The sequence below is a fragment of the Equus przewalskii genome, chromosome 8 (genome assembly GCF_037783145.1).
Source record: "Equus przewalskii isolate Varuska chromosome 8, EquPr2, whole genome shotgun sequence".
In the NCBI taxonomy this organism is placed as follows: Eukaryota; Metazoa; Chordata; class Mammalia; order Perissodactyla; family Equidae; genus Equus; species Equus przewalskii.
In genome coordinates this window covers 50,626,594-50,639,429 of record NC_091838.1, presented here as the reverse complement: position 1 = coordinate 50,639,429, position 12,836 = coordinate 50,626,594, and the positions used below count along the sequence as shown (strand labels likewise).

Sequence of the window (12,836 nt, the reverse complement as noted above, 5' to 3'; positions counted from 1 at the left end):
AACATAAAGAGCTTTAATGACCTGAAGGAAAATATTTTGGATGAAGAAAACCTGATCTAGCTATATATCTAGTAAAGAGAAGAAGTAGAAAAATCACTTATCAAAGGAGTAGAATACAAATAGAAAGAAACGGTAATGATCTCCAGATTAGAGACCATAGGAAATATTTTTCACGACAAATTTATTGAGGTTTAATTCACAAATCATAAAACATGGAAAATATTTTTGCAGTCTTAGATAATTAATATATTGTTCACCTTTAGTGTGAAAAATAAAGGCTAATAGATATTGAGATTTTAAAAAGTACGTCACTAATAGCATGCTAACTGACCCATACTCTAACGAAAATTGTCAAACAAAAATTATCAGTCAGAATAACAGTCATTGATACAACTGCAGCATGTCTTACATACAATAGAACATATTTTGTTTATGAAATTTGTTCAAGAAGAAGGGAATCAAACATTTCTATAATATTATAGTATAATGTATATATAAATATAAACATTTTCCCAGAATTTATTAAAAAAATAGCTACTTATCTACAATATTAAATCATCAGATAAATTTCAAACCATAAATTAGGCAATATTTTCAACTACAGTACCATAATTTCAAAATGTAGCTGTACCTAATACTTAACATAACAACAATGAAAAAATTTCAAAAATCTCCTTCAAATATTTGACATATTTGGTATATTGGTGATGTCAAAAAGATTTTATTTTCTTCACATTGTTATTGCAGTATATAAAGAAGTTTCAATTATACAATAACCCTTTAAATTTACAGAGAAATTCTTATTATTTAGTAGTTTAAAAACAGAAAATTTATAAGTATTCACTTCTCTGTCATCTTCCAGTAAGGATATTCCATCTAACAATTGGTACAGATGTTTCAGCAATTGGAATTATTCAAGAGTTTAAATTGCTATAAAGTTGTTTTCAGGGGTATAAGGAGGCAAGTTATTTCTCTCATTTTATTTATTTCTTTACTTATCTATCTATTTATTGGTAAATAATGATGAATTACACTTCTTTCGTATTACTATACAATAATTCTGAAATTCTTACCTGATACCACACCAATGCCATCATCACAGTCATAGTCAGAGACTTCACTATCACTTATTCTCTTTGACCCTATGAAGCAAACAATAGCAATAATTAAAATTGCCAATTATTAGGGAAAAAAAACCCTGATCAACCTGAAAAACAAATAAAAGGATTTTGAATGAAACACTTGAGAATTAAAAAATAGAGAGAGAAAGGAAGTCATTATGAGCTCACAAACATTTATTTTCACACATATTTCATGATGTGAGGATATTATCCTCCAAATGCATAAGATAAAGTTCCTAAATGGCTTAAAGCTTAAAATAATATTAAATGTTAAATAATATATGTAAGTGATTTGATGCTGACTAATAAAACCTATTGGACAAAAAAAGCTAATCAAAAATAGCAAAGTCAAGTCAGTTTTGGATGCTTTCAGACAAAGGCACTTAAGTGTAGATAAATTTCCAAACACAAACAATATGTTATTTTCAAAAGCATTCATGTGTCTTTTTCTAATAGGCACGACTAATAAATTAAATATACCCAATTCTTTTTTCATCACACTCATGAGAGGAAGCATAATTTAATACATCTTAAACGTCCTTCTACTTACTATTAGTTTACCTGTTTCTTTATTGCTTTGACACGAAAATGAGAAATAAATGACCCACAAACTGACTCATATATCTAAATGATGAACTGTGTTATGTTTTCTAAGAAATAGCCTAAAACAGAGCAGTAATAATTATTACCATTAAAGAGCTCTGTGTGTGTGTTTTCATTACAAAACAAATCTACAACAAAATTTTAAAATGTTAACCATGCTATGGGAAAAATAGCATCAAATTGAATTAAGCAGAGCTTTGATGGCTAAAGTGTGAAGACACTTAATTATGAAATATATCACATATATAAATAAACACATTATAATTTGTTTTTTAATATATCTTTTCTCCTACATATGTCTCAGTACTAGGCACACCCTACACAACAGAATCTTTTATTAAATCATTTTCCCCTTCCTTGGCATCAGAAAACACTTAATGATAAATGAAGTGTTGCTATTTCAAAACTGTCTACTTACACTACACATTATTCATTAAATAGACTAAGTTCAGTTATCAAAAAATAAATGCTTTCCTGTTAGGTTTATAAAACACTGAGCGCTCATGTTGTGAAAGCTGTCTAAAGCAGCAATAGTTAAACGTTCTAAGACTGCTCTCCAACATTGGCAGCTTCCTCTTAGACATACCGTATACGTGTTTTTCTTTGTTTGTTTGTCTGTTTTAATGCCTGCCCTCTTGGGAGAGGGAGTCTTTACTGCCAGGAACTGCATTTCTTGTTTTTCTCCTTTTAACGGTTGGGTAGAAGACGCCTATCTGTTTTTACCACGTGGTCCCACTGAAGGAACTCACCTATTTTCCTTCCAAATCCTTTGGTTATAAAACTTTAGACTCAATCAAATTTGAAGCTCTTATAGCCCCAATTGATGTGGCAACTACAATTATCTGACAAAATCCCAACATACTGGGCGCAAAAGGATTTCTAGAATTAGGACATACATTCCAAATGTACTTGGAAGAGAAGATGAATAACACAGACGAAGCTATTAAGGAGATAGCTAAGAATTGCTACCCAGCTTGTAGCACGGTTTCACCTTGTAAATGCTCAAGGACGGGGTAATGATTAGTGTAATGTGCCAGGTACACCACAGAGCATAAAGATTATATGATTTTGGTATTGGTCAAGAATCAGATCTCTTTCTGGTGTAAGATAAGAATGACCCCAGCAAGAAACGAAGTTCATTTTATCAGCCTCTGTGAGTGGTCTTGTGTGAGTGTGTGCTTGGGGTCGGAGGTAGCAGGTATACGTGGTTTGTAAATGTTGCTTCTTTCCAAATCTTATTGATTATTTTCCTGATGAAAGTCTTGATCTATTTTGCTATTAATTCTACAGAGATTAAATATGTTGCAATTATTTTCTAATTGGATCTTGTGTTTTTACATTCTGATGAATTCAAGTATTTAAGTTTCATCATTGAATGTATCAATCTACTCTTTTCAAAGTAGTGCTTTAGTGTGCTGTTTAAGAAATCTTTCCTGAGCTTATGAGCTGAGAGATATAGTCTCTTATATTTTCTTCTGAAAATTTAAAAATTTTGCTTTTAGCATTTAAATCCTCATCCATCTTGAATTGAGTTTATATATGGTATGACATATGGATACAACTTCACTTTTTCCAACACATATCTCAGCATTGTTTATTTAATATTTCCACCTTCCCCTCAATGATCTGTGATGTCATAAATAAATGTATCCTATCCACCAGGATCTGTTTGGTGCTCTATTTATTTTTCCCAATACAGCCTACCTATCCATAAACCAATAACTCGCTATCTTTGTTATCATAATGTTTTATATTGAAAAGCAAATCCATCATATCTTGAATCATTCCCCTTTGCTCTTCCATATAAATTTTAGATTCAGGTTATCAAATTGCACAAAAACATCTTACTGGGATTTTGATTTGAACTGTGGTGAATCAATTTAGGGAGAATTGGCATGTATTATAGCACTGTTTTACTAGCCATGAAATATGACGTTCTCCTCATTTAAATTTCCATGAAATTTTTAACTTTGGCCACTCAAATTTTCCACATTTGTTGGATTTATCCTTTATATCTTATAATTTCCATTGCTATACGAAATATTGTTAAAATTATGTTTTCTAAACTAATTGTTCATATACAGAGATACAATTTTATTGTAAAATAATGTTAACCAACCACCTTGTTACAGTCTCTCTCTTTTTTTACTTCTAATAAACTGATTGTGGTTTAACTGGATTTTTCTATGTAGACAATCTTTCTTCCCAATCTTAACGCTTTTTTCCTTTCTTTTTCTTGTCTTTCTATGCTGATAAGCACAATGCAGGAAAGAAGCAGAGAAACTTTCATTCCTTTTTAAGGTCTGATTTTAAATAGAATTTTTCTAATATTTCCCCATTAAAAATGGTATCTGCTGAACTTACATTTTATCAGGTTGAGGAAGGTCTCTTTTAAATTCAGTGAGGATTTTTGCATTTTCATCTACAAGTGAATCTCGCCTGTTGTTTCCTTTCTTGTACCAACCTTTTAGTTGAGGTTAAAGGTTATACTGGCTCAATAAAAGACTGAGAATTTGTCCTTTTTTATTCCCTGGAAGAATTCATGTAGGATTGTTAAAAAAATCTGTTCTTTGAAATTTGGAGAGAACCCATCAATAAAACTATCATGGTTTGATGTTTCCTTTGTGAGACTATTTTAAATTACGAATCCATTTTTCAGTAGATGTAGAATGACTTCTTGATTCAAAGTGTAATAAGTCATATTTTTCATAGGAATTTGGTCACTTTGTCTAAGTTTGCAAAGCATTAGCTACAATGTTCATAAATTTACCTTATCTATTTATTTTCTGATGTCTCTATTACAGCTCCATTTGAATTCTGTACCTTCTTTTTATTCTGCCAATAAATTTCACAAAAAGTTTATTTTGTGATTCATTTCAAAGGATTAATTTTTGGGTTCCATAATCCCAACAACTAGCAATTTGTTTCTTACTTTACTGATTTCTGCTCTTATTTTTATGCTTGTACTTCAAATTTATTTCACTATTCTTTTCCTAAACTCTTAAATTGGATGAGTACATCATAATTTTCAGCCTTTTAATCTTTACTAACATAAGCATTCTCCCTCTGACTACTTCTTTGCATTACTCAAATATTTATATGTAGTATATTCATTAAAGTTCAGGTCTAGGTATTTTCTTCTTGAGTCTATAAAATACTTACCATACTTCATTAAATCTAAGACACCAGTGACAGAATGATGCATGACAACTGCAGAGAGAATAGATCTTGAAAAAAATGTTCATTAGAGTAGAAGGGTCTATTTTTGAAAATTTTCAAATGTATGGGTATAATTTATTTTTTTTAAAAAAACTGACATAGTAACACTGTAGTTGAAGAAAACAGCCTATATTTGTCAATTCTTTGAAATTTGTCAAAACATGAATTATTGAATAGTATATTAATAATTCTTACAAATGTTTCATGGATAACAGAGGAATATGAATCCATTAATTATTAGATGCAGAGTTCTTTATTTGACCATGAGATTAAACTTGTTAATTGTGTGATTTGGTTCTTTTTTTATCTTCCCTAAACTTTTGTTTGCTTGATGTTATCAATGACTGAGAATTATTTTGGAATCTCCTACAATGGTGGCAAATTTGTTAATTTGTCTCTCTAGTTTTACTTTATGTAAAAGTAAGTTGTTTCACTTACACATGGCAAGTTTAAAATTATTTCAATAGATGTAGAAAAATTATTTGAAAATGTCTAACCTCCATTCACGATAAAATGTCTCAGCAACTAGTAAGAAGGAAACTTCCTCAAACTGATAAAGGGCATCTAGTAAAAAACCTATAGCTAATATCACACTTAATTATGAAATACAGAAAGCATTCCCCCTAAGACAAAGAATAAGCCAAGGATGTCCACTCCAACTCCTTCTTTTCAACACTGTAAACACTGCGTGACAGTAAATTACAGCAACAAAAATATATGAACGGAATATGATTGGGAAGCAAGTAGTAACATTGATGTGGATTAAGGCTGCCCCAGCTAGAGAAGCCCAAGGTGACCTGGCCTACATGCCAAACTATATGACCCAGTGGACTTTTTTTATGGTATGAATTAGGACTGCCCCAGGGAGAGAAGCCCGGGGCATCCTCACCTACATGCCCATCTATATGGCCAGATTCATATCTAAAGTTATATGACCGCACAATAACCAGACTCCACCTGCACTGAAATCATTTAATGACTTTTTACATCATCTTTTCTTTTTTTCCAGTAAAAATAAGACACGTACCCATGCCTTATAAAATTAGCCCTAACCCTCAACTCAGGGCAGCAGCAGGAGCTCTGCCTGCCTATGGGTCCTGTCCCCATGCCAGCGGGGGCAGCAGCACCAGCTCTGCCTGCCCATGGGTCCTGTCCCCATGCCAGTGGGGACAGCAGAAGCGGCAGCAGCAGGAGCTCTGACTGCCCGTGGGTCTTGTCCCCACGCACCAGCTCTGCCTGCCCATGGGTCCTGTCCCCGTGCCAGCGGGGGCAGCAGAAGCGGCAGCAGCAGGAGCTCTGACTGCCCATGGGTCCTGTCCCCATGCTATTCCACACTATTCTCTAAATAAAAGAGCACTACTGCCAGATCTTGAGAGTCTAAGAAATCTTTCTTTTGACTCCTCGGCTCACCGACCCCGCATCAACATGATCATGTAAATTAAAAATCCTGAGAAAGCTATAAAAAAGTTAAGAATAACAATTTAGGAAGATTGAAGGATACATAGTCAATATACAAAAATGAATTATATTTCTTAAACAACAGCAATAAATATTTGGAAAATTAATTTCAAAACCACTATCATTTATAAGAATATCCAAACACATGAAATACTTAGGAATACATTTAACAAAAAATGTGCAAAACATATTCACCGAAACCCACAAAACACTGCTGTATTAGTTTCTGAGGGCTGCCTGTAACAAAGTACCAAAAATTGGGTAGCTTAAAACAACAGAAATTTACTGTCTCACAGTTCTGGAAGGAAAAAGTTCAAATCATTGGGTCGGCAGTGCCGTGCTCCCTCTGATGGTGCCAGGAAAGAATCTTTCCTTGTCTCTTAGAGCTTTTGATGTTTGCTAGCAATCCTTGGTGTTTTTTTCACATGTAGATGCATCACTCCAGTCACACGGCCATCTTCTCCTGAATGTCTTCATATTGTCTTCCCTCTGTGCATGTCTATCTCTGTGTCCAAATTTCCTGTTTATAAGGACACTATTCATATTGGATTAGGGCCTCCCCTAATAACCTCAAAAATGAAAACTTGATTTCCTCTATGAAGACTATTTCCAAATAAGGTCACATCCTGAGGTATGGGGGGATAGGACTTCAACATATAATTTTGAGGGAACAAAGTTCAACTCATAACAACCAATAACAAATTAAAGAAAATTTAAATAAATGGAGAGACTTTCATGCAAAGCTGGAAGCCAGAAGTTACTGAAATAACATTGTTAGAGTGTTGAGAAAAAATAAAAGTAATTCTAGAATTTTAAATATAGCTAAACTTTCCATTAGGAATGAAGAAATACAGATATATTCAGAAAAACAAAGTCTGTTTCCAGTTCTTTATTGAAAGAACTTCTAAAAAATGTGCACTTCAAAAATCTAGAGAAATTTATCCCAGAAGGAAGGGATGACATGAAAAAAGAAGAAAAAGAAGAGAAAGTAGTAAAAATTAGGTAAATCTAAACAAACTCTGTATGAACAAAATGACAATAATTATAATATCTACTAACCATTTATTTAGGTATTCTTTAATGTTTCTTAATAAACCTTCATAATTTTTACCTATAGCAGTTTGACAAAACTTTTGCTAGATTTATTCCTAGGTATTTGATATTCTGTTGCTATTGTAAATTATGCCTGTTTGTTACTGGTCTATAGAAATGCAATTGACATTTACATATTAATCTTATATCCAGACATCTATATTTATCTGTAGATTCCTTTCACATTTTGAGGTAAACAATAATGTCATCTGAAATAATGATAGTTTTATTTCTTCCTTTGCATCCCTAATGTTTCTAAATTCTTCTTGTCTTATTACTCTAAGATCTTTTACATTCTCCTGTTCTTGTTTTAAAGAAATGATTCTATTATTGGCCATTTAAAGATGAGATTTTCTGTATGATTTTCAGAGACATTCTATAAGAGTGAGGAGTTCTTTTCTAATTCATAATTTTCTAACAGATATCATTATGAATTTATGTTTAATTCTATCAAATTGATGTTTCCTTTGTGAGACTATTTTAAATTAAGAATCCATTTTTTGTTATTGAAAAATGAACATAGTTTTTCTCCTTTAATCTGTAAACGCTTTAAATCACATTTATAGATTTTTATAAAGCTGTTGGATTTCATTTGCTATTTTATATAGCTTTTTTTGTCACTTAGGAGTGAAATGAACCTATAAATCTCCTTTTTGGAATAGCTTTGTAGACTTTTGGTTTAAAACATATGTTTTCCTTGTAAATGAGCTTGGAAATCTTCCTTCTATGTATATTATACAAGAGTTTTATTAACCTGAGATAATTTGTCAAGATTTAGTACAAATTACCTATAAAAAAAGTCTAGGTCTAGCGTTTTCTCTAAAAAAAAGTTTTATTTCAACTTTAAACATATTGATAATACTTGTAGTTATAGGACTATTCAAGCATTTTATTTCTTAGTGAGTCAATTTTCTTAAATATTATTTTCCTAAGAATTTGTCCATATTATGAATATTTTCAAAGTTGCTGATATATAATTGCAGATGGAGTTCCACTAACTGAATTAAACTTACAGTAGTCCCCCCTTATCCACTGTTTTGCTTTCTGCTGTTTCAGTTACCCATGGTAAATCACGTGGTCCAAAAATATTAAATGGAAAAATTCCAGAAATAAAAAATTCATGTTTTAAATTGTGCATCATTCTGAGTAGCGTGATGAAATCTTGCACCATCCTAATCTGTCCCTCCTGGAAGTGGATCACCCCTTTGTCTAGGTATCCATGCCGTATACGCTACCTGCCCATTAATCACTTAGCAGCTGTCTCCATTATCAGACCCACTGGAATGGCATCATGCTTGAGCTCCAGGAACCCTTATTTTACTTAATAATGGCCCCAAAGCACAAGAGTAGTGATGTTGGCAATTCAGATATGCCAAAGAGAAGCCATAAAGTGCTTCCTTTAAGTAAAAAGGTAAAAGTTCTCCACTTAATAAGAAAAGAAAAAAATTGTATGCAGAGGTTGCTAAGATCTACAGTAACATTTATTAAAGCATATTGTTATAATTGTCCTATTTTATTATTAGTTGTTGTCATTAATCTCTTCCTGTGAGTAATTTGTAAACTAAACTTTATCATAGGTATATATGTATAGGAAAAACATAGTATATATAAGGGTTTGGTATTATCTGAGGTTTCATGTATCCACAGGGAGTCTTGGAACATAGCCCCCGCAGATGAGGGGGCTACAGTATTTTAATAACTACTTTACCTTATCTCCTCTTTTACACTCATATTATTTATCTGTGCCTAATCTGTTTTTGATCATGTCAGAGTTTTCAGAATTTTGTCTATTTATTTTTTTCTCTTATTTTTCTCTTTTGTTAGTTTTCAATTTCATTTTAGTTTGCATTTCTTAGAGTTGTATATAAATGGAATCATACAGTATGCATTTCTTTTGTTTGTCTTCCTTCACTCGGTATAATTATTCTCAGATTCATCCATGTTGTAGTGTATATCAATAGATCATTCTTTTATATTGCTGAATAATATTCTATTTTATGACTGTACCACAGTTTGTTTATCCATTACCCAGTTGAGGGGCATTTGGATTGTTTGATTATTCAAATCAAGTTACAATGAACATTCACATACAAGTTGTATGGACATATGCTTTCACTTCTCTTTGGTAAATACCTCTAAGTGGAATGGCTGGATTATATGGCAGATACGTGTTTAACTTTTTAAGAAAAACTGCCAAAGTGGTTTCCAAAGAGGCTATAACATTTTACACTCCCACCAGCAGTGTATGAGAGATTTAGTCACCTCCCATCTTTCCCAGTACTTGGCACGGACAGTCTTCTTCATTTCAGCCATCCTAGTAAGTATCTAATGGTATCTCATTTACACCTTCCTAAAAACTAATATTGAACATCTTTTTATGTGTCTATTTTCCACCCTTATGTCTTTTTTAATGGTCTTTCAAATCTTACATCCATTTTTTATTAGTTATCCGTTTTCTGATTCATGAGTTTTGACAGTTGTCTATATTTTGGATACAAATCCTTTATCACATATGTGATTTGCAAATATTTCTTGTAGTCTGTGGCTTGGCTTTTCATTATCTTAACAGTATCCTTAAAAAAAAAAGATTGTTATTTTGAGGAAGTCCAATGTATCTATTTGTTATTTAATAGAACATGACTTTGGTGCCTATCTAAGAAATCTTTGCCTAACCAAAGGTGACAAAATTTTCTCCTAGGGGTTTCATAATTTTAGGGTTTACATTAATCCATTTTAGTTAAGTTTTGTATATTGTGTGAATAAAGTTTTATTTTTTTGGTTTTTTGCATATGGATATTCACAAGCTTTAAGACCATTTGCTGAAAAGACTATCCTTTCATCGCTGAATTGCCTCTGCACCTTCGTTGAAGATCAGTTATCCATATATGCGCGGGTCTATATCTGTATCTATTGATGCATTTGTCTGTTTTTATCACAATGTATTGATTACTGCAACTTTCTAATAAGTTTTGAATCAAGTAGTATAAGGCTTCCAACTTTGATCTTCTTTCATCAAAGTTGTTTTTAGCAATTCTAGGTACTTAGCATTTTCAAATAAATTTTAGAGTCAGTTTGTCAATTTACCCAAAAACCGTGTTGGGATTTTTAATTGAATTGAGCCTACAGATCACTTTGGGGGAAACTGACATAACAATATTGGCTTTTCTGATGCATGAACACAGTATATCTCTTCATTTATTTAGCTCTTTTTAATTTTATCTTAACAGTATTTTATAGTTTTTAGTTTAGAGGTCTTTTACAACATTTGTCAAATTTATGGCTATTTCATATTTTTGACACTATTTTAAATGGCACTGTGTTTTTAAATTTCAATTTTGCAAATGTTCATTGCAGGTATAAAGAAATATAGTTGATATTGTGTCTTGACCTTGTATCCAGCATTCTTAATAAACTCACTTAATTATAATAGCTTTTGTAGATTCCATCTGACAGATGAACATGTTGTATGCAAATAAAGACCATTTTACTTCTGCCATTTCAGTCTGGATGCATTTGCTTTCTTTTTCTTGCCTCACATACCCGCTAGAACCCCCAATACAATTTTGAACAGAAGTGGGGAGAGCAGGCAACCTTTTCTTGTTCTGATCTTAGGAGAAAAGGTTTCAGTCTTTTACCACTAATTATGATTTAGTTGTAGGTTTTGATAGACACCCTATATCTATGTTTTTGAGAAAGTTCCTTCTATTCTACTTTGCTTAAAGTTTTTTTTTTATAGAAGGAGATGTTGGATTTTTCATAATGAGTTTTGAAATCAAGTAGTGTAAGGCTTCCAACTTTAACCTTCTTTCATTAAAATTGTTTTAAGCAATTCTAGGTACTTTGCATTTTCAAATAAATTTTAGAGTCAGTTTGTCAATTTACACAAAAAAGTCTTCTGGGATTTTTGAATTGAACTGAGTCTACAGACTCAATTTTTGAGTGAGCCTCAAAGCACCATAGTTGAATCTTTGCTCTTTTCCTTTTAAATCCGGTCTGACAATCTCTCTATAAACTTTTCTCCATGTAATTGAAGCTCTATTATTGCATGATCACATGTTTAGGATTCACATGTTCTCTTGATCAATTTACCCCTTTATTATTAGAAAATGACCTCCTTTCTCCCTGGTAATATTCTTTGCTCTAAAATCTAATTTGTCTGATATTAATATAGGTACTCCACATTTCTTTTAATTAGTGTTAGTGTGGTATATCTTTTTCCATTAAACCTCTTTGTGTTTTTATACTAAAAATGGGTTTCTTGTAGGCAGTATATAGTAGGTTTTGTCTTGTTAAAAAAAAATCCACTGACAATCTTTGCCTTTTAACTGGGGCATTTTGACTATTTACATTTAATGTGATCATTGATTTGGTTGGTTTACATCTATCAAATTGCTATTTATTTTCTATTTGTCCCCTCTGTTCTTCATTCCATTTTTCTTCTTTTTCTGTATTCTTTTGAATGAAATGGATACTTTTATGGTTCCATTTTATCTTTTCTGTTGGCTTATTAGCTATAATGCTCTGATTTGTGGTTTTAGGGCTTAAAGTATACATAGTTCATTTAATATAATCTCCTTTCAAGTGATATCATACTACTTATCAAATAGTATAGTATAAAAAACACTATAAGCATAGATTTCGATTTTTCCTCTCCTACCCTTTGTGTTGCTGTTGTCATATACTTTCCTTTTATATATGTTGCATACCTTATACTACCATCGCTAATGTTTTAACAGCCAATTATATTTAAAGGTATTTAAACAATAAGAAAAAATCATACATTTACCCATGCAGTTACCATTTCTGGTGTTCCTCCTTCCTTTATCTACCTCCATATTCTACTTTTCCATTTGGTATCATTATTCTTCTGCCCGAGGGACTTCCTTTAACATTGGTTGTAGTGCATGTCTTCTAGTGGTGAGTTCTTTTAGCAGTTGTATGTTTGAAAAAGTCTTTATTTTTCCTTCATTTTAGAAAGAAATAGGAATGGGCATGGAATTCTAAACCGACATTTTTTTCTTTGAGTATGTACAACTGTTTCCAATGAAAAATCTGCAGTCATCTTTATCTTTATTCTTCAGTTACATATTCTGTTTTCTCTGGATGTTTTAAGATTTTCCACTTATTATTAGTTTTAAAGAATTTAATTATGATGTGCCTTGGTATGTTCTTATTTATGTTTCTTGTGCTTGGAGCTCATTGAGCTTGCGGGATATATGGGTTTATAGTTTTTATCAAAATTGGACAATTTTCAGCATTATTTCTTCAAATATTTTTATCCTTCCTCCTCTCTTCTCCTGTAGAGACTTGAATTACCTGTGCATTAGGCAGCTTCGCATTGTC

General features: G+C 31.9%; 1 protein-coding gene across 49 annotated transcripts in view; it reads right to left on the bottom strand.

Annotated features, from left to right (window-relative positions):
- RIMS2 (regulating synaptic membrane exocytosis 2) overlaps positions 1-12,836 on the bottom strand; it is a 573,066-nt gene that overhangs the window by 226,549 nt on the left and 333,681 nt on the right. For all 49 annotated transcript variants that reach the window (XM_070630747.1, XM_070630761.1, XM_070630775.1 and 46 more), the window contains one exon: positions 1,074-1,142. In XM_070630747.1, coding sequence (XP_070486848.1) covers positions 1,074-1,142 — 69 coding nt within the window. The remainder of the gene's footprint in view (positions 1-1,073; positions 1,143-12,836) is intronic.